Source organism: Neofelis nebulosa, chromosome 5 (genome assembly GCF_028018385.1).
Source record: "Neofelis nebulosa isolate mNeoNeb1 chromosome 5, mNeoNeb1.pri, whole genome shotgun sequence".
NCBI classification, from domain to species: Eukaryota; Metazoa; Chordata; class Mammalia; order Carnivora; family Felidae; genus Neofelis; species Neofelis nebulosa.
The window spans coordinates 16731484-16757783 of NC_080786.1; the positions used below are offsets into that span (position 1 = coordinate 16731484).

The 26300-nt window shown below is 38.1% G+C and overlaps 1 protein-coding gene across 2 annotated transcripts in view; it reads left to right on the forward strand.

Annotated features, from left to right (window-relative positions):
* Positions 1–4879: 4879 nt before the first annotated feature.
* TOP2B (DNA topoisomerase II beta) overlaps positions 4880–26300 on the forward strand; it is a 65947-nt gene continuing 44526 nt past the window's right edge. The window contains exons 1-4 of one of the 2 annotated variants that reach the window (XM_058729720.1): positions 4880–5267; positions 19135–19305; positions 20179–20269; positions 22053–22116. In XM_058729720.1, the coding sequence (XP_058585703.1) occupies positions 5205–5267; positions 19135–19305; positions 20179–20269; positions 22053–22116 (389 nt within the window). In that variant the 5' untranslated portion in view covers positions 4880–5204. The remainder of the gene's footprint in view (positions 5268–19134; positions 19306–20178; positions 20270–22052; positions 22117–26300) is intronic. The other variant, XM_058729721.1, reaches the window with a different exon arrangement.

A 26300-nucleotide genomic window follows, 5' to 3' on the forward strand; every position in this document is an offset into this window, starting at 1 on the left:
CTGAGTTAGGAAAGCCACTCCTATCTTCTTTCTTTAAAATAAATAAACCTACTGAGTAACTGAATTAGACGACTCCGGACAGCTTAGCAATACACATGGTAGGATCATATAATATTCTGTTGGTGAAGATTATGTGAATGATAGCATCTAATGTCCCCCACAAAGCAAGGTTTCCTTAGAACAAAAATGCTTCTTTGAGAGTCCCAATCTTTCCAAATCCCATTTAAAGGGCAAGTACAGCCTTTTTAACTAAGGCATGAGCTAATTATATTCTCCATATTATATAATTCAGCAGAGTAGTTAAGAGCCCTGAATTATTGCTGACCTATATCATCTAAAATATCTGAAAATGTCCCTTCTGTCTCTATAAGTAATTAGAGACATCAACAGAGGATCAGCTTAGCTTACTTGGCCAAAAAAAGTCAAACAAAACAAACATCCCATACTTATTATAGGTACCAATTGGAGACCCTTAGCCTTTATCTGTCTTCCCAGTGGTGATAACACTCAGGAATTTGGTAGTCATTGATATCTTTAGCCATCCATAAACATTTGTTACCTTTGGTTCTTAAGTAACTTTTTAAAAGTAAAAATATACTTATAAAATATTTGCAGCAGTTAAGTACTTTCGAAAATCAGTTAATAGTCTATTATATTTACTATAGAAATGCTGAAATCCAAAAAATTACATTGATGGTAGCTTTCTTCTTTACCTGAAGCTCACTACTAAGGAAATTTAACACACTAAATTACATTTACAATGTTTACCTGGACAATATTACCTAGACAACCATTTAGTGGGTTAACTGTAGGCCAGACACGATTAGTTCTCATTCTTTGCCTAGCTACTTGTATATATGAAGGATCCATCAGAACTGACACAGTGGGGTGGAGAAGTCAGCTGACAGGCATTAAATCTTGAACTCAAACATTAACTTATTTAAATACTTAGTAGATTAAAGAGTCCTTCCCCAACTCCCCAGCTGAATCTCAATGTTGAAACAATACATGATTTAAGTGGAAACTCCATTGAAACTTTGCCAGGTACCTCAAGTATTGTCTTGAATTACAATCTGCTTAGATAATTTATTTATTGATTACATTACCTGCTGTGTATAATGTGCAATGATAGTTGTGACGCATCAGGTAGACTGTTTATTGAATAGCAAATGAATAAATATAAAATAGCTTTTGACTTAAAATACTAGCTCAAAACTATATGACACAAGGTGTGAAGTCAAGGCAGAGACCACATCTTCATCACATTTTGTTTTAAATGTTTTATTTATTTTTGAGAGAGAGAGAGAGACAGAGCACGAGTGGGGGAGGAGCAGAGAGAGAGGGAGACACAGAATCCAAAGCAAGCTCCAGGCTCCGAGCTGTCAGCACAGAGCCCGATGCAGGGCTCGAACTCACAAACTGTGAGATCATGACCTGAGCCGAAGCTGGACACTCAACCGACTGAGCCACCCAGGCACCCCCATCACATTTTTGTATTCCCAGGTCCTGAGTATCCAACACACAGAAGACATTTAAGAAGTAGATTTCTTTGATTTTTATAATAGGGAAACATAAAATCTAAAAATAAAAATTTTTAAGTAGTTAGGATACGCTCCCATGGAAGCTACTCAGTAAGTTTGGTTAAAGGCCTTTATTTTTACAGTTTACAGAACTGATTTTGATTTGTACAATTTTTTATTTTGGCTGGTGTTTGCTATAGGGTGGAAATTAAGTCTTTAAATGTAACATGCACCTACGAATAAAGTAGTATTCCAAACACGACAAACCTGATATAGAAGCTTTTTAATGTGGCAATTATTGCTATAATGACTCAGTACATGAATGAAAATTATTTGACAAAAGCCCAGAAGGGAAAGATACGCTCAAGTTGGGTACAACCAATTTAAAAAAAATTTTTTTTTTCAACGTTTTTTATTTATTTTTGGGACAGAGAGAGACAGAGCATGAACGGGGGAGGGGCAGAGAGAGAGGGAGACACAGAATCGGAAACAGGCTCCAGGCTCCGAGCCATCAGCCCAGAGCCTGACGCGGGGCTCGAACTCACGGACTGCGAGATCGTGACCTGGCTGAAGTCGGACGCTTAACCGACTGCGCCACCCAGGCGCCCCGGGTACAACCAATTTTATAATAATAAAGATATATTATTATATCTTATTTTATTTTATATATAAAATATATATATATAATATATAAAAATATAAAAAATATATATAAAAAAATATATTTTTATTATATAATAATAAAGATATATTAAGTCTGTTACGCTAAAACAACAACAACAACAACAACAACAGTTCTTCAGGAGCTGAGATTTTTTTTTTTTTAATGTTTATTCATTTTTGAGAGACAGACAGAGTGCCAGCAGCAGAGAGGCAGACAGAGGGAGACACAGAATCTGAAGCAGGCTCCAGGGTCTGAGCTGTCAGCACAAACTAGAATCCACGAACCTGAACCTGTGAGATCATGACTTGAGCCCAGTCGAAGTTGGATGCTTAATCGACTAAGCCACTTAAGCGCCCCAGGGGCGGAGATATTTTTGATCTAGATACTTTCTCCCATTCCTCATGAATTTCTCTTTTAATCTGTTGATTTGCATGTATATTCAACTACGTTTTTATTTGTGACTCTTTTAGGTAAGTCAGTTTCATAAAAATAAGACAAGTTATATTTACTACAGAGTCTTCATACTTAGCTAAAAGTCATGCACGAGGCAAGTGAAAAGATAAACACGAATTTCCATTAATTAACCTATCTGACTTTTGAATATATTGTTTTGTTCATTTAAAGTCTGAGGTTGAAGAGCTTTGAAAACTGAAGTTTAAAAAAGGAGACGGTTGTATATTTTATAGCTTGGGTTCTACTTAATGCACGTATCTTTCTTAAAAAAACCTCACAACCTCTAAAATTATTTACCCCTTTCAAACTTATAAACTATATGTACTTTGAAGTGTAAAGTCACACTAAGCACAAGAGCAAAAATCCTCATCTTAACGAGGCACAAAGAGGCTCAGGCAAGTTAAATAACAAGGCACAAATACTTAGCTGGTCAGGTTCAGAGCCCAGATTAGTCCTGGTCGGTCTGATTTACAAGCTTGCACCTCAAGTTCAAGGTAAAGAAAGGCTTCACTGTTCTAAACCAAAGTCCCAAATATGCCAGAATTACATGGCCACTAGAGAGCTAATTAAGAAATACTGTTTAAATTATTTCCATGTTCCAGAGTTCCCCACCTCTCTGGACTCAGCAGGCAGTTAAAATATGTGACCTGAGACATTTTTGTTTTCCCTTGAGAGGAAATGCACAGTTGGAAGAGAAGTTCACAAAAAATGCCTTTTCCACAAAGCAGCAATACGGCTTTTTATCTTTTAAAAAGCTCTCTTTTCACAGCTATTTGGTGGCACTTTATGCCCCAATGTACTCATTTTAGTAATAGTTAACCCCCGTTTAGTCTATCTCACAAACCAGATTATACATGATTTGAAATCAGGGGTCCTGTTTTTTATTTCGAACCCATCGCAGAGCCTGGCACGGGTTGGTAGGGTGTGCATCCAATCAATACTTGTTGAATGGAATTACATTGAAAAGCAGGGTGAGGTAGTGCCTTCTTCCCTCTGCCAGACTTTGGTGCGGCTATACGGGTAATTTTCTTTCTTAGAAAGCTTTAATGGGAATGAAATTATTCCTTAGTGTGCGTTTGAAAATTCCACTGAAAGCAGTTTAAAAAATTAAACATGCCCTCTTAGAGGTAGTTGGACAGATAAGAATGAAAAGTGACAGTGGCAAATCCGCATTGTTCGGCGGAGAGAGAAAGGTCAACAAAGAGTAGAAACAGAACCCTCAACCCACGCTGCATTCCTCCCCTGGAACGTTCTCTGTGCGTCTTATCATTCAAGTTCTTTAAATGCAGTTTCCTTGAAACTGACCGGATCCCTTTTGAGGGTGAGGGGAGGACAGGAGCGGAAGGGAAAGAGGTGGAGGAGGGGAAGGTCTGAGCAGAGGATTCTTCCGACAGCAGCGTCCACTCGGGGCCTTGGGGAGGCCGGGGTCACGGGGCCCTCCTTGCACCAGTGATCTACAACGTCTTGCCTGCGGTTTACAACCGCTCTTTAAAAATACTTTCCCTTTGGGACTGCCCTCGGCTTCTTCCTGCCCCCCCCCCCCCCCCCCGCTTCTCTCCCTCCTCCCCCACAGCGGCCCCAGGCAAAGAAATGCCTCGGCTTCGCCCGCCGATCTGAGAGTAAACAGCGCACTCGGAGGAGTACAATCGACCCGAGGCCAATTCGACCCTTTCCCTTTGCCGCCCTCAAACGACCCTTGACAGCAGCCCCCGCTCACCCCTCAAATGGAAAACCCACAGACACACACACAAACAAAAACCCCAAGTCTTCCCTTCGGTTGCTACCCGCAATGACGTTTCCCCCTCGGGTCCCGCCCCTCCGGGGGCTTGGAATTTTGGGATTGGCCGAGGGGTTGCGGCTAAAAGGCCCCGATTGGGCGCCGAGGCTCTGACTGACAGCGGGGCGGCCGCCGCTCCCTCCCGCCCTCCCTGGTGTGCGAATGTGTGTGTGCGGTGTTATGCCGGACAAGAGGGAGGCGACCGCGACGGTGGTGGCTCTGTTTATTGTCCCTCTCGGTGTGTGGATGTGAGGAAGTCGGGGTGCAGCGCGGCCGACGAAGGCGGCCTTTGAGGCAGCGGCACCAGCGGCGGCGACTCCCGCAACCCCAGCGGCCGGCCTTCGCGGAGTGTGAGGAAGGACAAGGCGCCTTTGCGTCCCCGCCACGTCTGGACGCCCCGGGCTCCCCGGCTGCGCTCGCCGCGCGCACCTCCCGGGCTCGGCCCGGCTTGCTGCGGCGCCCGCGGGCGGGCGGGCGGGCGAGGAGGAAGCGCCGCGGCTCTGTCGCCGCCGGCCTCCTGCTTCCTCCTCCTCCACCTCTTCCTCAGCGGCGGCCCTAGGCCCGGGCGACGCGGCCGCCGCGCCTCGAGTTTGAGGGCGCCGGGCGGCGCGGCCTCCTCGGCGGGCTCGGCCGGGCGTCCGCCCCGGGTCTCGACGATGGGGCGAGGGGGGCGGCGCCGCTAGGAACTCGACGAGCGGAGCGGTCGGTGCGGAGCAGCGGGGGCCGGCGGCCCGCAGGGAAGCGGGAGCGGCGGCCGCGGCCTCGGGGCCTGTGAGCGGAGGCACCCGCCATGGCCAAGGCGGGCGGCGGCGGCGGCGCGGGAGCCGGCGGCAACGGGGCACTGACCTGGGTGGTGAGTGGCGGGCGACGGAGGGCGGGGGTCCTGGCCGCGGCATTGTTCCCGGCCCGCGGCGGGGGAGGAATTCCGCCGGGCGGACCGGGGGTGGGGAGGAAGGGAAAAGAGAGGGAAATCCGGCGCCCCGGACGGGCGCCCCGTCGGGGCTTCTGCCAGCAGAACCCCCCACTCCCCGCCCCTTTTCTTTCTTTACCTCTATGGAGGCTCCGCTGCTGGGGCTTACGTGCGCTTAAACTTAGGGGGACAGACCATGAATCTGATAGGCAGCCCGCGCTTCATCTTTTTTCCTCTTTCTCAAGACTCTTCCAGGTCAGTCAGGCATGAGATGATGGGTATGGCAGTAATGCCTGTGTGTCTCTGTGGGTCAGCACTTTTATTAAACGTGGTTTGAGAAAATCCCGGAGAAAGGGGTGTGTGTGTGTGTCCGTCCTGGAAATGCAAATGCAACCATTTCTGATTCTCTGACCTCTCAGAGAAGAATGGGTTTGGTGGGGAATTCGTCTAAGGGAATTTACACTTGAGTTCAGAGTCTCGTTCGATTGAAAGCGCATTCCGAATAGCTGTTTCCGCAGCAGCTAATATGCTGTAGGTCGTCCATCTGTCCGGGTGGGATTATTAAAAGAAGCGTTCACCTGCGTCAGCGTCGCAGGTGAAGCGGGGTGGGGGCCGAGTGGAGAGTGCTGGAGAGGTGACCGAAGTGCTTAGCCCCGGAATTAAAGGATTTCGGCGCTCCGTTCCTGCTGGGAAGTAGTAGAGGAGGGAAGACCCAGAGAGATCCGATTCCCACGGCAGATCGATAATTCACCAGCATTTCACTTGCTCAGCATAGAGTTCAGAGCAGGGTCATTTCCTACACAAAAAAAGCGCAGCTCAGCCAACTGACTTGGTTTCCAGGAGAAACATTTGAAAAGCGTTACATTTTACAGGGACTTTCGATGGATTTTCCCTTTTTCAAAACACCCAAGGAAACTTTCATATTGGCATTTTTATTACCACTGCTTCATTTTCTCTTCACTTGGGCCAGGTTGAGGGGAGTTGAGTAGCAGTTCTGTATTGGAAAGTATTCCTTGTAAAAAAAAAAAAAAAAAAAGTATGTTACTGGTAGCAGAAAAACATTTTAACCACTTATGTTTGGGTGCCAGGGTGCTTTGCAAAGTGACTTGCCAGGCTTTTATTGTTGAGTTTTCCGAATTTTGTATGCTGCTCCAATAATGTAGTATGGTGAACAGATCAGAGCCAGGATAGATAACATGTGAGGTTATAAATTATTGGTCCATGCGGTCCATTCTCGGAGGGGAGAATGCATAAATGCAAAACAATGATTTTTACAAATGGATGGCCCTTACCCCTGTTGCTAAAATCAAACAACTTCTGAAAATTGAGTTAGCCAGATGGTTCTCATTCACTATTTGGAAGTGTCCAGGCCTGATTTGTGTTCCTGAGGACTTCTGATTCTGTAATGGTAAACATTTTGCTCCAAGATTGAATTGGTTGGCATTTGACATTTGATAGCGATATTTAATTTACTGGTATTTAACTTTGTAGATAACTAAATGACTGCTTTTTCTGTCAAGCTCAATAGGAAACTTATTTACATAAAAAATTTCATGAAACTTAGAGGGTCTCATTCAGTATCAGAAAATTCATTTGATAATTTTGATTTATTAAAGGTTTTTTTTTTCATACAAAACTAACACAGTAAAAGTCACTTAATCTTTTACTTATAGATTGTATCCTCTTGTTGGATTAGAAGTTTATTGAAACGCTAATCACTCCGGAAGTCCGCTTTAAGATTTGATGCTTGCTTTAAATTTGTCAGGTTATATGACCACCTTTATGTCCATAATCAACATCATTGATCATAGACTAATTTTATGGGAGGCAATATAGTGAGGTGGTTATGAGGATGGATTTTGATGTCAAGTCGATGTAGATTCAGATCCTTTCTCCAACACATACTCCAAAAGGGACCTATCCTTTCTATGTCTGTTTTCTCATCTATAAAATAAGGTTGCATTGAGAATTAAATGAGATAAACATAGGTAGCCAGTTCTGGGTTTAATAAATGGTTTTTGTTGTTGGTGGTGAAGTTCAAGAAATGTACACTCAGAATAATGAAGTTGCTTTTACATGAAATGCTTTTGAACCCAGGTGAAAGGAAATTATTCCTTTGAAAGAATTCAGGGATTTGTTTCAGTGGTCATCTATTTCTGAAGAGGGGTAACTTTGCCTGCTGTATTGAAACTGGTGTTATGTTGCCACCTGCTTGTGGGTAACAGGAAGAAATAAAAATGGAATTAGTCCCTGATAGCGTTCTTTTGGGAGGGGGATGGGTCATGCATGTGTTGCTGGTATTAACTTCTATTGGGATGCTTGCCAGCATGTAGTATTAACATTGTCATTGCATGAAAGTTTACATTTTTTATAGGTATCTCTCATGACATATATTTTTAAATGTTTATTATTTTGAGAGACAGAGAGCGTTAGAGCAGGGAAGGGGCAGAGAGGGGCGGGGGAGAATCCCAAGCAGGTTCTGTTCTGCACTGTCTGCACGGAGCCCGATTTGGGGCTCGATTTCCCAAACCATGAGTTCATGACCTGAGCCGAAATCAAGAGTCAGAAGCTCAACCGACTGACCCACCCAGGCGCGCCCTGAAAGTTTACATTTCAGTACCTGAAACCACAAAGCAAGGTGGTTTAAGACTGACATTATCTTCTCCTTATGATACTGTATTTGGTTTGTGCTTGATTTATAGCATTTTAAGCTAATTTTTTGAAATTAAAAAAAGTGAAAAATATAGTAGAACTATTTTGAGTTAACACTGACAACAGCTCTGAAGGCTTCCTGAACTAAGAAAAGTTTCTTGAATTAACCTTTAGTTTGTAAAGCTTTGATTAGTAGACCCTCTAGTCAATTTCGTTTTGTTATTTATCATTTGTAAGTGGTTGTAAAAACTTTTGTGGAAACATTAGAATATAGTTAATTACCATATGAATATTGATCTTTTTTTTTTCCTAGCAGTACTCTAATTTGGTAGATTAAAAGATATTATAATTAAAAATATTAGCATATAAAAAAGTGGTGCCCAGAATAATATAAGAAGCCTTCTTCTATTTACCAAGTTTCAACGATTACCAACTCAAGGTTACCCAGTTTGCCCCTTTTCATTATTTTGAAGTAGAGCAAATCCTAGAATTATGTCACTTCATCTGTAAATATTTCAGTATTTGTCTCTAAAACATAAGTTTCTTTAAAAAATATATAAAACCACAACTAACATAGTGTTTTAAAAAGTAAAATTCAGTGAGGAGTGCCTGGGTGGCCCAGTCAGTTAAGCATTGCATCCGACTTCGGCTCAGGTCACGATCTCACAGATCGTGAGTGGGGTGAGTGGGACTCCACGTCCGGCTCTGCTGGCAGTTCAGAGCTTGGAGCCTGTTTTGGATTCTGTCTCCCTTTTTGCCCGCCCCCTCTCGTACTCTTATCTTTCAAAAATAAGTATTTAAAATTTTTAGAAAAGTAAAATTCAGTGAGAGACAAGGAATACTTTTTTTGTTGACTGTGAATATTTCTAATTCAGAAAACATGATTGTATTTTCAAATATTATTTAAAGATTTGTATTAAGAACCTTGCTTTAGGGGCACCTGGGTGGCTTAGTCGGTTGAGTGTCCATCTCTTGATTTCGGCTCAGGTCCTGATCTCAAAGTTCATGAGTTCAGGCCCCATGTTGGGCTCTGCACTGACAGTGTGGAGCTTGCTTGGGATTCTCTCTCTCTCTCTCTCTCTCTCTCTCTCTGCTCTCACTCTCTCTGTCTCTCAAAATAATAAACATTTAAAAATATATGTCATGAGAGATACCTATAAAAAATGTAAACTTTCATGCAATGACAATGCTAATACTACATGCTGGCAAGCATCCCAATAGAAGTTAATACCAGCAACACATGGCATTACCCATCCCCCTCCCAAAAGAAGGCTCTTGACCAGTCTAAATCTTAATTACTCTTCAAGACTAGCTCAGAGTCTCACCAAACTCTTATCCTCCAGTTTACACTCATCCTTTCCTGTTACTCTTATGGGTAAAAAAAAAAAAAAAAAAAGTATTTTTATATAACTTTCACGCATAATTTTGCCTTTAACAATTAAATTATAAACTCCCTAGAATCAGAGACCATGTGTTGTACTTATTTGTATCCTTTATAGTGTTCAGCAAAAAGCTGAATTCATAATCCAACCTCAGTTTTTTTTTTTTTATTAAAAAAATTTTTTTTAACATTTATTATTGAGAGACAGAGAGACACAGCATGAGCAGGGAAGGGGCAGAGAGAGGAGGAGACACGATGCGAAGCAGGCTTCAGGCTCTGAGCTGTCAGCACAGAGCCCGATGAGGGGCTCAGACTCACAAACTGCGAGATCATGACCTGAGCTGAAGTGGGACTCTCAACAGACTGAGCCACCCAGGTGCCCCTAACCTCAGTTATTCTTAACAAATTGGGTAACTGACATATAACTTCCTCAAAAGTCTATCATTAGTAAGACAAGTGGTCAGGTAGCGAAGTTAGATACATTGTCGAGTAACATAAAGCAGCACTTAGAAAATGTTATAATTGGTGCTAACTTTTCTGAATGGAAGTGAGTGTTTACCTGTAGTTTTAGATCTGTTCATTATTTCAGTGCCAGTAGTTGTATTTTACTAAGTACAGCTTTTAAAAACTAAGCCTCTTTTATAGTTTTTAAAAATAGGGCCCCCGTTAGAGAAAAGGTATAATGAGTTCATTATTTTCATTTGCAGAGAAAGAAATGGGGGTGGGGCTGGTTAGAGAATTAGGTAACAAACTATTAATCACCTGACTAAGGCAGAAGTGGGATTGAAACCAGGTTTATCTTTGTAACCATGATTTAATACAACCTCCCACTTTAAAAACATTAAAAACCAAAAAGCCTCATCTTTTATATCCTGATGTAACAGGATTAAAAAGTCTTCTGGGGTATACTTGTATCTCTTTCTACTAACCTTTCGTTTACTTTCACACAAAAAGCTAGGGAATATGTTTCCTTTTTAGGGTATATATATCTTGTGTAACAATGCTTTTTAAGAGAATGGGCTGTGAAATCAGATCACATAGTTTCATAATTCAGCTTCTTCAAGTACTAGTTTATTAGCTTTGGGAAAACACTTCTTCAGACTTCCATTTCCTCATCTATAGAAGGAGAATTATGATAAGGGTGTCTACTTTGTGGAGCTCTTTGAGGACTGATTGAGATTATCCATATATTCACATAATGCTGCCACATAATCTCTCAGATGTGTACACATGCATGCGTCTTTTTTTTTCTTCAAGTCTATTGAAAAGAATTTTCATGTCTTTTGTCTCAGAGAAAGTATTCTTTTTTTTTAATATTGTGAAATAACAATAAGTCAGCATTCATCACCACACAGTTACAATTTTTTTTCTTTTGATTGGGATTTTTAAGATCAACTCTCTTAACAACTTTTTTTTTTTTTAAATTTTTTTTTCCAACTTTTTAATTTATTTTTGGGACAGAGAGAGACATAGCATGAACGGGGAAGGGTCAGAGAGGGAGGGAGACACAGAATCGGAAACGGGCTCCAGGCTCTGGGCCATCAGCCCAGCCCAGAGCCTGACGCGGGGCTCGAACTCACGGACGGCGAGATCGTGACCTGGCTGAAGTCGGACGCTTAACCGACTGCGCCACCCAGGCGCCCCTCTTAACAACTTTTAAATATACAGTGCAGTATGATTAACTGTAGACACATTGTTTTACATTACATTCCCAGGACTTCCTTATTTTATAACTGGAAGTTTGTACCTATAGGTCACCTTCTGCCATGTTGTTCCCTTCACCCTCCATATTCAGGGTTTTTGTTTTGCTTTGCTTTTAGATTCCAAATATAAGTAAGATCATACAGTATTTGTCTTTCTTTCTTTGATTTATTTCATTTAGCGTAATGCCTTCAAGGTTCATTCATGCCACAAATGGCAAAAGTTCCTTCTTTTTTTATGGATGGATGATATTCCTCTGTGTGTGTGTGTGTGTGTGTGTGTGTGTGTGCGCGTATGTATGTATGTGCGTATGTACCACATTTTCTTTATCCATTTATCAATGGACGCTTAGGTGGCTCGTGTGTCTTGGCTATTGTAAATAATGCTGCAGTGAAAATGGGGGTGCATATATCTTTCCAAGTTAGTATTTTTGTTTTCTTCAGATAAATGCCCAGAAGTGGAATTGCTGGATTCTATGGTAATTTTATTTCTAATTTTTAAAAATAATAATATTTTTAAATAATATTTTTATTTAATATTTTATTAAATATTATTTAAAAATAATAATTATTTTTCATGTTTATCTATTTTTGGGAGAGAGCACAAGTGGGGGAGGGACACAGAGAGAGGGAGACAGAATCCAGAGCAGGCTCCCCACTGCTAGTGCAAAGCCTGACAGGGGGCTCGAACTCACAAACTATGAGATCATGACCTGAGCTGAAGTCAACCAACTGAGCCACCCAGGTGCCCCCTATTTGTAATTTTTTTGGGGAAACCTCATGCTGTTTTCCATGGTGGCTGCACCGATTTACATTCCTGCCGACAGTGCACTAAGGTTCCCTTTTCTCCACATCCTTGCTAACACTCCTTATTTCTTGTCTTTTTGATAATAGCCCTCCTGATAGGTGTGAGGTGGTATCTTATTGTGGTATTTATTTATTTATTTATTTATTTATTTATTATTGTGGTTTTGATTTGCATTTCCCTGATAATTAGTGATGTTGCATGTTTTTTCATGTATGTATTGGCCATCTATGTCTTTTTTGGAAAAATGTTTATTCAGGAAATCTGCCCATTTTTTTTTTTTGTTGGATTTTTTCTTGCTATTGAGTTGTATGAGTTCTTTATATATTTTGGATATTAACCCCTTATCAGATTTATCATTTGCAAGTATTCATGTTTGGTAGGTTGCCTTTTTATTTTTTATGGTTTCCTTTGCTGTGCAGAAGCTTTTTTTTTTTTTTAAGTTTGTTTCTGTATTTTGAGAGAGAGTGTGCGTGAGTGTGAATGGGGGAGGGGCAGAAAGAGAGAGAGAGAGTGTGAATCTGAAGCAGGCTGCATGCTCTCTTGAACTCACAAACTGTGAGATCATGACCTGAGCTGAAACCAGGAGTTGGACACGGAATGAGCCACTCAGGTGCCCCTGTGCAGAAGCTTTTTAGTGTGATGTAGTCTCGCTTATTTTTTGCTTTTGTTGCCTCTGCTTTTGGTGTCCATTAAAAAAATCATTGTCAAGACCCACATCAAGGAGCTTACATTGAAGTCTTTAATTCATTTTGAATTCATTTTTGTGTATGGTATAAGATGGGGCTCCCATTCATTCATGCATGTGGCTGTCCAGTTTTCCCAGCACCATTTATTTATTGAAATGACAATCCTTTCTTCCTTGTATATTATTCGCTCTTTTATTGTAAATTAATTGACCATGTATGTGTGGGTGTATTTCTGGGCTCTCTATGCTGTTCATTGACCTTTGTGTCTGTTTTTATGCCAATACCATACTGTTTTGATTATTATGGCTTTTAATATAGTTTGAAACTGTGGTGAGTGGGATGCCTCTAGGTCTTTTCTTCTTACTCAAGATTGCTTTGGCTATCCAGAGCCTTATGTGGTTCCATACACGTTTTAGGATTGTTTGTTCTGTTTCTCTGAAAAATGCTGTTGGAATTTTGATAGGGATTGCATTGAATCTGTAGATTGCTTTGTGTAGTACGGACTTTTTAAGAACATTAATTCTATGAGCATAGAATATCTTTCCATTTTTTTGTGTCTTCAGTTTCTCTATCAATGTCTTAGTTTTCAGCGAATGGGTCTTTCACCTTTCTGGCTAAATTTATTCCGAAGTATTCTTTTTGATTCAGTTGTAAATGGGATTGTTAATTCCTCTTTCTGATAGTTTGTCATTGTACAGAAACACAAGAGAGTTATATATATTGATTTTGTATCCTTCATCTTTCCTGAATTTGTTAATTTTAATAGTTTTTTGGTGGAGTCCTTAGATTTTTCTATATATAATATATCGTCTGCAGATAGTGACAGTTTTACTTCTTCCTTTCCAATTTGGATGCCTTTTAGAGAAAGTGTATTTTTTATTTTCACAGTGGACATTTAAACATTCCTTATGATCTTAAGTATCCCTCACCTTCCATCTCTTTCCCTGTCCCTGGTTTGGGAGGGCATCTCTTGAGGAGCATAGATGGAAGACAAAGTGTTGGTTTTTGTTGTAGCATGGCCCTCTCTGTTACATAGGTGAAATATGAGTGAAAGGAACATCAAAGCGTGGCAGTCTTGAGGGAGAAAGGAAGGGGAGGAGATGTAACAAAAGGGTAATGTGAAGTCTAAGGGGGTCATTTATAGAAGACAGGAGAAAAGGCTTGTTGCCAAGGTTTTGCTAGCACCACTCTTGTTGGCTTGGTGATGGTGAGATTTTTTGTGCCGATTATGTGAATGACTGGCTCAGTTCCTTTTTAGCACCAACTGGCAAACCATCTCCTCTCCCCTCCTTGGCAGCAATTCATTCTCTCACAGAAAAACAGGAACTGTGGGTGATTGCCCCAAATTGCTATATCTCACGTGACAGCTCTGGAACTGTGCATGGAACAGTCTTTTTTTTTTTTTTTTTTCTTAAACAGAATGATCTTGGTACATACTCATTCTGAAATAAAAAAATTGTTTTATTGGAATGTTTTTCTTTCTCTTCTGGTGGTTGAGAAGTATTCTTGATAAAGGTTGAATCTTGGATAAGTGTTATATCTATATTCTTTCACTAGGAGTTAGCAATATTGCAAAAGTGCTATACAATAATATTTTAATATCAATTACATGAATTATTTTGATGTTTTTGTTATAATTTAAAAATCCCCAACAATGCATTAATTTGGCAGCCAGCTTTTGAACTTCAGAAAAAGTCGTTTATGGCATCATGTGTAAACCACAAAGAGAATTAAAACGTTTTTAGATATGTGAAGGATATTTTCAGATGGGGTTATTTTACATTTTCATTGACTTTAGTTTTATGTGGAAATCAAAATGTTGCTCTGATTTCTTATATTCCATTGTAACTAGATGCTGGGTTTATTACTATAAATAGCTCGGTATTTTGTCCACATAAACAAATTTAGACAGTAAAATAAATTACAAATAAACTTAAATTGTAAGTTTTCACTTTTATCAAACCTTAAAATTTATTTAGAATGTTTTTGGTAATTGATTATTTTTACAGGCATATTGTGAATTTTTATTTAATGTGGAGTACTTAGTGCAATCACGATAGTACAAGGTATTTTACTACTATGAACATATAAGAATAAGAAAAGTTTAAATCATCATTTTTGAATCAAAAGATCCCCTTCTTTTCAGTGTTTCAAATGAGCATAATTCAAAAACTTAAAGCAAATTAAGAAGATAGCGAAACAAGGACTTGAAAAGCAAAAGATGAATACAACAGCAACCACAACAAAAATTTAAAAATCAAACCTCTTTGCTAACATTTACCTGTCTCAGTTAAACAGGAGGATGAGGGGATTATTGCAATTCAATAAGGATTTTTCAGCTTCTCAAATAGTGCTAATCACACAAGAGATTCACTGGGAAAACTTGTAGATTTACAGGTAAACCACGTAAGTTGTGAATGAAAACCCAAACATACTGACATTAATATGGGAAGTTTAACACCTCTCCTCCCCAAATGAAACGAGCATAATTCTTTTAGCCTACAAGTGTCAAATATATATCAGTCTTCTTTATCATTTGTGGGATTGAGTGTTTTTATAAATGTGTAGATATGGGTTTGCTGGTCTGTTTCTGTTTAAGCTAGTTTCGTGATCTCTTTTCTGAATATTATCAGTAATAGTGTTAAAACTGAAGAACTACTTGGCGATTTCTTTCTTTCCTTTTCTTTTCTTTCTCTCTTAGCTAGAGATAGTGGTAATAACAGCTGGAGGGAAGATGATCAATAGATTTTTCTCATTTTACTTAGTTCTCAGGCCCAAGATGTTTGTACTTATACCTGTTCTAGGGATGGGATCATCCCATTGTGGTGGGGGGGAGGAGCGAGCAGTTGCTGTCTGTCCCGTCACCCCCAGATTTTGATTTTTAGTGACATGGACATTATTTAGGGGACAACTTTCTGCTAATAAACAGGACATTATTCCAGGTTTCTGTCAGAAAAACTTATAGACCTCTCAGGAGAGAACCTTCTCTTTCTGTTTGCTGTTAGTGAACCAGCCATTTGTTGAGAATGGGAAAGTAAAAGACAAATCTGACCACAGTGTTAATTTCTATTTTCTATGCCAAGGCTGCCAATCTTATTTATTTTGGTTTTACTTTTTGCCTAGATTCTAGTGAGAAAGTTGGGAGTGTGGAAGTAATAGGTAGGTATTAACAGTGTCGCTAGAAAAGAGAAACCTTCAGTTTTATTCTAGCTTATTTACATTTTCACATACATGGGTTAATAAACTTTAAAAATACTTCTATCCATGTTCATTGTAGAAAACTAGAAAATGTGTATCAGAAAAAAAATGAAAGGGGCACCTGGGTGGCTCAAGTCGGTTGAGCATCTGACTTCGGCTCAGGTCATGATCTCTTGGTCAGTGAGTTCAAGGCCCACATTGGGCTCTGTGCTGACAGCTCAGAGCCTGGAGCCTGCTTCGGATGCTGTGTCTCCCTCTCTTTCTGCCCCTCCCCACTCATGCTCTGTTTCTCTTGCTGTCAAAAATAAATAAACATAAAACATTAAAAAAAAAGAAAACTTATTTCTGCTTTTCACAGATGATTTTGAATGATATTCTGTTGAGTGTGTTTTATATTTTTTCCTATGCGTGTATAATGAGTAATTTTTTTTCTGATGATAATGGGCTCATATTTTTTATATACTCTTATAATTTTGTTCACTAAACAGTGTAGTTTTAATAAGCTACCCATTTAAAAATACTTGATTACTAACATTTTCACATAAAAGTTAAAGCAATAGAGTTTATATAGTCAAAACAAATAATTTTTGGTAAAGTTAACTAAAAATATTGACTCAATGAAATACTTAGGTTTAAAGTTTTAAATGCAAGTTTTAGAAATTGAGAGTTAATATTGAATTGTCGACAGATCTCAAAACATTTGTTTTATTATACTCTATAAATAATATGTGTTCTTTAAGGCCTTTCAATACTTAAAATTTTTTTTTAATGTTTATTTTTGAGAGAGAGAGGCAGACAGAGCGGGAGCAGGGGAGGGGTAGAGAGAGAGGGAGGGTGTGTGTGTGTGTGTGTGTGTGTGTGTGTGTGTATGAGCGTGTGAGTGGGGGTGGGGCAGAGAGAGAGAGGGAGGGTGTCTGTGTGTATGAGCATGTGAATGGGGGTGGGGCAGAGAGAGAGAGAGAGGGAGGGTGTGTGTGTGGTGTGTGTGTGTATGAGCATGTGAGTGGGGGTGGGGCAGAGAGAGAGAGAGGGAGGGTGTGTGGGGGTGGGGCAGAGAGAGAGAGGGAGGGTGTGTGTGTGTGTGTGTGTGTGTGTGTGTGTGTATGTGTATGAGCATGTGAGTGGGGGTGGGGCAGAGAGAGAGAGAGGGAGGGAGGGAGAAAGAAAGAATCCCAAGCAAGCAGGCTTCACACTGTCAGCGCAGAGCCTGATGTGGGGCTTGAACCCACAAACCGTGAGATCGTGACCTGAGCCAAAATCAGGAGTTGGACACTTAGCTGACTGAGCCACACAGGCACTTGTCAACTTATTTTCTAACATTTATATATTATTCTTAGAGAAAATTACAGGTAGTATTTTAACAAAGCCAACTATGTTTCACTTGTTCTCTCATTTTTGAGACATTATCCTATCAAGAATGACAACTTTTGAACTTGATAGGGATCTGTTAGGTGCAAGCAAACATTCCTTATTCTCTCATAATCCATTTGGGAGGAAGAAGGGATATGGGAAAAGTTGTTAATTCTTAAAGGAGTGCTGAAGGGCTTTACCCTTGTTTTACATACTTGTGTGTGCACGCCCTTTTAGTTCAGTGTAACTGGTCAGGGCTAAATGTGGAAGCCCAAATTAGGTAGACCTGTCTTTGGTTTAGTCAAATCAAAGATGTTTTCTTTGTTGTGGGATTTGGAGTAGTAGCCTGGGATTAGAAAGCCTTTACTTGCATGGTTATTATAAGTTCCTAACCTTTATGCCAATGATTGCAAATAGTTCTAAGTTAATGCTCACTTTTATTCCATAGCATTTATTGCCTTTAAACACTTTCTAAAAGAGTGTGATCTTAGTCCTTACTATTCTGAGGACCCATTATAAAAAATCAATTCTGTTTTTACCTTTAGATTTGTTTCTATAAATTAATGAGCTATCTCATGAGAAGCCAGGATTAGAAATTTGGAGACTGTCTGGTATTTTTAAAATATAATTCATACTTCTGGCCAGTTCATCATCTAACTCTTGATAGAAATAGAATGTGAAGACTTTATGAAACAATTATTTTCTTTTATCCAAAGCTGTTGTTAATTGAGCAGTGTAATGTATACATGAAAGAATGTATAAGAATATAGTTTAAAATATAGAAAATGAGTTATTTATAATACTTTATTTTGAAATATTATTAAGTATCTTTAATTTTATGTTAAATTTATGGCACTGGAAGATTTTAATTAATGTTTGAATTTCCATAGAGTTTGTATGTTACAATTCTTGTCCTGGTTTAGACTGCTCAGAGGTTCTGCATTTGATTTTTAAACATAAATTTCAAGACTATGTAATGACCTTTTTTCAAATATTAACTTTAAAGATAATGGTATGTATGGATGGTATGTATTCAGGTCCTATATGTAGGACCTGAATTGAAGTGACTTGTTCAAATGCATAAAAACAAAACAAAACAAAACCTCTTTTGTTGTTTGTCTTCTGACCGCTTCATTTCTACTAAATTCAAAGACCTGTGAAGATATCTCAATTTTCATTGTGTCTTATATGTGAATTATTTTTTGGTTGTAAAAAAAACATGTCAGTATAACACCTTTCTTTTAGTGAGGTGTCTTATTTGTCAACATTAGGGAATTCCAGAAGAAGCGTGTGTTCTCTGCTGCTATTAAGACAGGGAAATCTCTAGACCTCGGGAATTGGATTAGGGATCCTTATCTACTGTAGGAATGGTTAGGATTAAGATCACCAACCTCTGTCTCTTTGGAATTGGCATAGAAACTAGAATCATGGGATGCCTCAGTAATGAGGTACCTAGCACTGATATATAAGGAATTATTGGCATGACCTCTAAAAAATGTGAAATTTGAGATTTCATAAACCATGCTTAGTATTTTCAGCAATATCAGTGCATATTAATTAACTACATAGGTTACTATTTTGTGTAGGTTACTTTTGCCTACTCTTTACTATAATTTTCAGTAGTTTAATGGCAAGGCGTTGGTATGTGGAAGACTTGGGGACTCCTGCAGCTAGTCAGATTTAGTCATTGTGAACCTATAACCTGACCAGAACTCCTGTTCCTTCGAAAGTTTTTGAGGACTGTAAGAATTATCTTGAAAACTTACAGAATTGGGAAATATTTGTACTTGTGGATTATATAGGTGTAGGCATGTGACTTTACCTACTTTTTGGGCTAAGTCAAAACTGCAGTTTTACACTGTACTAAAAGAACTGGACTGTCAGGAAATAGACCTGTGTTCTCTTAAAGGCTTAAAAATCAGTGAGCCTGAGAGATAATATGATAATTAAAAAGAAAGCCTATGTCTTGTGTCCATATACATTTTAGTTTACCCCTTGGTAGGTTATTTAAATTTGATTTTTTGGTTAATTTTAGACTCTTTTTGATCAGAACAATGCTGCAAGAAAAGAAGAGTCAGAAACTGCAAACAAAAATGATTCTTCAAAGAAGTTGTCTGTTGAGAGAGTGTATCAGAAAAAGACACAACTTGAACATATTCTCCTTCGTCCTGATACGTATATTGGGTCAGTGGAGCCATTGACACAGGTAATTATTTGTTAGATTTTGAGATTAGGAGATGTATATCTGTTCTACTTAATAAAATTTTTGTGATTATATGCTTAGTACATAATTTCATGTCTTTGTGGTCATATGTAAAGTAGAGAGAGAGATTTAAGGTAGGTAGAAATGTCTTCATTTCCTGCTGAAGATAAAAAACTAGGAGCTAAAAACTATTAGAGGTCAGGAGTATAGAGTAAAATGGTAGCGTGTGAACCTTTTAAAAATTCTTAAGTTTATGCTGTGGTTTGCTTCAAATTGTAGAGTTTATATATATATACACTAATGACCCTTTGATGCTTACTATGAACTTGGCTTGCACATATTATCTTATCTGATTCTAACAATTTTGGGATGTAGGTACTGTTACCCCCTTTTTATAGACAAGGAAACTGAAGTTTAAATAAATGTAAATAACTTGCTCAGATCTCTCAGCCAATAAGAGCTGGGATTCAAAGCTAAGTCTCTGACTCTAAAGTCATGCTGTATTCATATTATTTTAATCTGTGCTCTTTATAGAAAAATCTAAAACATGAAGTAAAATATGTATATATTTTTGTGTTTTTTTCCTATTTTACTTAAATATTGTTTCTAACAATTCTTGGTGCCTTATATTAATAAACTGACTTTATGTGTAAGAATACAGACTCAATACAAAATGAATAATTTATCCATTTTGAAACTTTTGAAATTGGATATGAATGTCATGAAGATGATTGGAACTGAAGTAGTGTATGTGTTTTTACTTTGAAAGTCTAAGTATTAACAGAGGAAATGACAGATGTGGGTTTATACTATATAAAATTGATGTTAAATGCTTTTTTCCCCAATAATTACTTTTGAATTTTTCTCGTAATGCAGCTAATGTGGGTATATGATGAAGATGTAGGAATGAATTGCAGAGAGGTTACCTTTGTGCCAGGTTTATACAAGATCTTTGATGAAATTTTGGGTGAGTACTTGCTTAAGATTTAATGCATTTGTGTCCATTGATGTATATATATATACATCAATATGTAAATAAAGCTAGACTTACAGTATAAATTTTATTTAAAAAAAATTTTTTTAAAAAATTTTTTTAACGTTTTTTATTTATTTTTGAGACAGAGAGAGACAGAGCATGAATGGGGGAGGGGCAGAGAGAGAGGGAGACACAGAATCGGAAGCAGGCTCCAGGCTCTGAGCCATCAGCCCAGAGCCCGACGCGGGGCTTGAACCCACAGACTGTGAGATCGTGACCTGAGCCGAAGTCGGACGCTTAACCGACTGAGCCACCCAGGCGCCCCTACAGTATAAATTTTAAAGGCATATCTTGGGCTTATGTGCTGTATATAATGTTCTTCAGAAAATTTATGTCACTTGCTGTAATATTTTCATATTTGTGCACATATCTTTGAATTTATTTATAAAATGAATTTGTTGTATTTGATCAGTAATCCAAAGTTGGTTTGTATCTTGTATGTGTAGTCATTGCACGTTGTGTGTGCATCCCTTTTACCTAGGGGGGCATGTTAAAAATATAGATTACAGGACCTGATCCTTGAAGATTTAGTGAGTTTGCAGTGAGACATGTAAAATTGTGGTTTTTACCAACAGATCAGTCATTTCTGTTGGGCAGAAGCAATCATTGTTCTGAATGATCTCTGGTTTTTTTTCCAAATCATAGGATTAATTAAATCAATGAAATGTGGATGCTCATTTGATTGCTAGGGAATGCTTGCACATTGGAAATATTTTTAGTCAAGGACTTTCTAGAGCCTCTGGGCTCTGCTACCTCATCAGCCACTTGAGATTTCCTCGACAGCTGGGTTATGTGGGTCTCTCTGAGCTTCCTCCAGCTTTCCTCCTTTGGGGAAAGAGTAGGGGAGTAAACCTGATTACTTGCATTTTATACCTTTCACTCTTGCTTCCCAGCTATCCACTCACTTTTACTTTTATGTTACATAGTGTTTACCAGGAACATAGTCGTTCTGTGACTGAAGTTAAATTTGACAGCTAGCTTGCGTTCAAATTTGTGTAGTCATGTGTCTAACCACAGCAGTGGTTAATATATGAAAATATATTATTATAGTACATAAGATTTAGTTTTGATTTCTAAGGATGCTGAAGACGTTGCCTTTTTTTTTTTTTAAGTTTATTTTTGAGACAGAGAGAGACAGAGCATGAACGGGGGAGGGTCAGAGAGAGAGGGAGACACAGAATCTGAAACAGGCTCCAGGCTCTGAGCCATCAGCCCAGAGCCTGACGCGGGGCTCGAACTCACGGACCGCGAGATCATGACCTGAGCCGAAGTCGGACGCTCAGCCGACTGAGCCACCCAGGCGCTCCAGACGTTGCCTTTTTAATTTAAAAATAATTTATTTTATCTCAACCTGTCTATAAAACCACTAGTTTATTGAAGGATATCAAGAGAAAGATACAGTATAATTAAATTCAAATTTTTTTCTTTTGGGCCTCAGCTGGATTAGGGGGTTATAGCCTGCAGATGTTTGTTTTTAATTATTTTTATATATCACAAAATCTACCCTTCCCCTACCCCTTGTTTGTAGTAGATAACACAATAGTAATTTAGTGTGATATAAAATTTAAGAATATTATTTGGAAAATAAAGTTTTATATTAGAAATTAGGAATAATTTTCATTAACTATTACTATCTGTAAATATTTATATTAAGTTGGGATGCACATGAAGTTGTGTCATGTATTTATTACTCATCACAATATTTAATTTGTAGTTAATGCAGCTGACAATAAACAGAGGGATAAGAATATGACCTGTATTAAAGTTTCTATTGATCCGTAAGTATATTTCAAGTTTAATTTTTTATGCTAAGTTGTTTTATTCTGATAGCCCCCAGCTTTTGAATACTCTTCAAATACTGTATACAATTAGTACTCCTAAAGTTTCCCTGTTGCATGAGACATTGTTATTTTTGCCTCTTTTAGCCGTAATATAGTATACTTTTATAGTTTTCTCTCTCATTCATGATGTTTTATTCCAAAGCACTTCCTTATGGGAACACTTGGAAACCATTTTTCTCTCTCTTTGGTGCTGTGGCTATTGTTTCAGGTGATACAGTGGTCACTTGAGGTTTCCTTTTTTGTCTTGGCTTTAGGAGTCAAGGCTAAGGGCTATTGCTAGTACTCTTCCAATTATATTATGGGTAAAATTTATTTTTTATGACCAGTATTTGGACTTTTCCATTATTTATAACATCATTTGTAAATTAGGAACTGCTGGTATTATAGAATATATACCAGGTGTTCAGCTAATTAGATCTCGCTATGGTGATTTGTTTTGGAGAATTGAAAGGGAGTGAAAATAATACAGTTTTAAGATAGAAATATTACTGTTACATTTATCCTGTTTTTGCCAGCATGCTTTTGTAAAATATTGCATTACTTATATCATTTATAATCTTATTAGTAATTTCGAATGATGTTACGGTTTTTCTCTAATGTGAACATTTAATAATTCAGGTTTAGTCTTACTGTCACTAATCTAATTTTAGATGGTATGGTTACGATTCATGTATATATGTATATAAAACAGTATCTTATATGAAAATATTACCGCATAACTGTGCTGTTAAAGTTCTAGATTTTTCTTTTTCTTTCCATTTTTTCCCCCCCTTTGGATCCTTTCTGTAACAAATACATTCTTGAGGATTTACATGGTAAAGTGCATAGGACCCTTATAAATTGTAATTTATGCAGAGTTTAAAATAGTTTCAATGAAATTTTAGCTTCAAGATTACTTTTTTCTATATTTAGGAAATTATCAGTTAAAAACAGTATCATTTAATGTGCTTTAGGAGAGCTAGCTAGTGAGGAGTAATAGATGTTGAATGTTAGATAACATTAAGCTTTTTAAAGTTCAGAGTGTAAAGATTTTTACTGAAAACTAAGGAAGAAGGGGCTCTTTCTTAAATACATTCTTTTTTTTTTTTAAATTTTTTTTTCCCAACGTTTTTTATTTATTTTTGGGACAGAGAGAGACAGAGCATGAACGGGGGAGGGGCAGAGAGAGAGGGAGACACAGAATCGGAAACAGGCTCCAGGCTCCGAGCCATCAGCCCAGAGCCCGACGCGGGGCTCGAACTCATGGACCGCGAGATCGTGACCTGGCTGAAGTCGGACGCTTAACCGACTGCGCCACCCAGGCGCCCCTTAAATACATTCTTGATGAACATGATTACAGCTGTTTGGTTCTTTTTTTTTTTAATTTTTTAATTTATTTTTATTTAAAAAAAAACAATTTTTTTAACGTTTATTTATTTTTGAGACAGAGACCGAGCATGAACAGGGGAGGGTCAGAGAGAGGGAGACACAGAATCTGAAACAGGCTCCAGGCTCTGAGCTGTCAGCACAGAGCCTGACGCGGGGCTCGAACTCACGGACCGCGAGATCATGACTTGAGCCGAAGTTGGCGGCTTAACCGACTGAGCCACCCAGGCGCCCCACAGCTGTTTGGTTCTTTTATCTTAATTGTTTTGGCCACGTTAATCCAACAACATGGACTTAAAACAGCTTACATAGGATCCCGTCATAACAAAGTGATGAAGAACTGAGCTATAAAACAACGCTGTAGACTGAATAGTGGCTCTTGGTGGAGTGCTTTACCTTTAAATTTATTATAGATTCTGGACAAAGTAATTCTATGTAACTAGTGCCTTTAGTGATCTTTTTCCCTTTTCATTTTTTTTTTAACTTTTGAAAAAAATTTTTGAAAAATTTTTTTTAAATATTTGAAAGAGAGACAGAGTGCGAGCTGGGGAGGGGGAGGAGCAGAGAGAGAGGGAAACACATAATCTGAAGCAGGCTTCAGGCTCTGGGCTGTAGGCACAGAGCCTGACACGGGGCTCGAACTCATGAGCCAGGAGATCATGACCTGAGCTGAAGTCGGATGCTCAACTGCCTGTGATACCCAGGCGCCCTTAAAGAAGTTATTAAAAGCAGAATTGAAATGGGAAACTGCTATTCTGCTATTTATTTCATTGACCCAGTGTTCTCTGCTGTTTATTTTTGATATCCTCTGAGTTTCATTCTTTTTAACATTTTTGTATAGCAGATTTAAAATTTTCTTTGTGCACATGTGTACATGAACTCTTTGTAAAGGAGAGGTTAAATTTTGATAGTTAATGGGTTAAGTGTGGATAGCTTAGCTCTTACTCTTTCTTTTTCAATAGTACTCTAATGTGGAGGTAAAGTTTAAATAACAGCCATGGTTGTAAAAGGCATAAGAATATATTAGCAGGGGGTGCCGTGCAGAATTTGGGCAGCTTTGCTAGAATTTGGAGCAACTGTTTACAGAAGAACTTAAAACTCATTAAGTAATAGAATATGATGGTTAGTATTGAAACAACTTATTTGTTGGAAGCTATCTGATTAAAAACAAATGTGGAAAGCATATTAACCAGAATTCTAACTCTCCCTCTAGTTTAAGTGTCCTTGTTTATGTAGGGTTAAATCTCTTAAATCCATAGCTTTATAAAATAGTACACACTCCTATTGAAATACATCAACAGATATATTTTTATTTTTTAAAAATTGGGATTGTATGCTTTTTCCATTTTTATTTGACATATTGTGGACAGCCTTTGTTATTAACTTATATAGATCTACTTAAATCTTTGTAACTGTTACTAATTATCATGTTGATATATCATAATTTAACCTTTTTCCAGTTGATGAATATTAGATATTTAGATTGTCTTCCAGGTTTCTTTTTAGTTTTAATTATTTTGAAACTTTATTTGTAGCTCATTCAAACAGTATTCTTTTTCCTAATATTTCTGTGAAGATTATTAATGGAACAAATATTATATTATAGAACTCTGAAGCATTGTTTAGAGCTTACAGAAATAAATGCCAGATCTGGGAAGTGATGTAGATTGGGATTTTTCAGTAGCGAGGGGTGACCGATAGAAAGTTCAGATTTCATACTTAGGCTTACTGAATGTAGATGTGAAGCCTTATTTATTTATTTTTTAACTGTGATAATGAATTTACAAAATGCTTATCTTAATTATAGTACCATATATGATATACTAAATTGGTTGAAAAACATTTTAAGGGTTTACTCATGACTGTATTGGCTTTTGTGTCATTCTGAGATATTTAAGGTCAGTAACTTTCATTGCCTTTCTTTATTTCCTTTAGGATTCTTCTCTATTAACTTTAAGCTCCATGAAGTTTCTTATAGAAAATAGGTACTTAATAATTACAGGTTTTAAGCTTAAGCTAAGAAGTATTTGGAAGTCAGAAAAGTAGTGTAGTTTATGGCCTGTGTTTCTAGGGCCCACTATTACCTCTGGAGATAGGAGGCACAAGTGGAGGTACACTAGGCAATTTGAAACTGTTACATACTTAAACATTCAGCTGTGTATTCTGTAGAGGGTGTTTACCTACAAGTGAGATAATCTAATCTCCTGAGGTCCCCAATAAATAATTTAGATTATTTTTTTCTAATTTTGGTATATAAGCAAATTTTGGTATATAATTTTGGCTGGGTAAAAGGCTTAATGGAGAACTGAAGTCATAAACTGACTTCTCAAAGTTAGGGTAAATTTTGGCCAAAGAGACTAAAAAGGCAAAGGAAAGACCAGTAAACAAAGAAATGGAAGAATTGAGAATGAACATGGACAAGTATTAAAACTGACCTGAAGGAAAAATAGGATATGTGTTGCAGAATAGTGGAATTAAATTTAACTATAATTAAGGATATGGCTGTAAACATGTAGTGGAGGACTTTTCAGCTTTGTATACAGTATTTAAGGTGATAACTAGGCTAGCTTCATGTATTAGTATTTGGAATGAAGAAAGGACTGAATACTGATATGAAATGAATCTAAGGACATACTAATAAGTCTTGATGACTAAGGACTCTAGAGAATGGTCAGGAGATCTGAATAAAAAATGCTATCAAAATTTGAGCCTAGGACATTTGGAGAATTGAACCTGTGTTGGAGAACGAGGGAAAG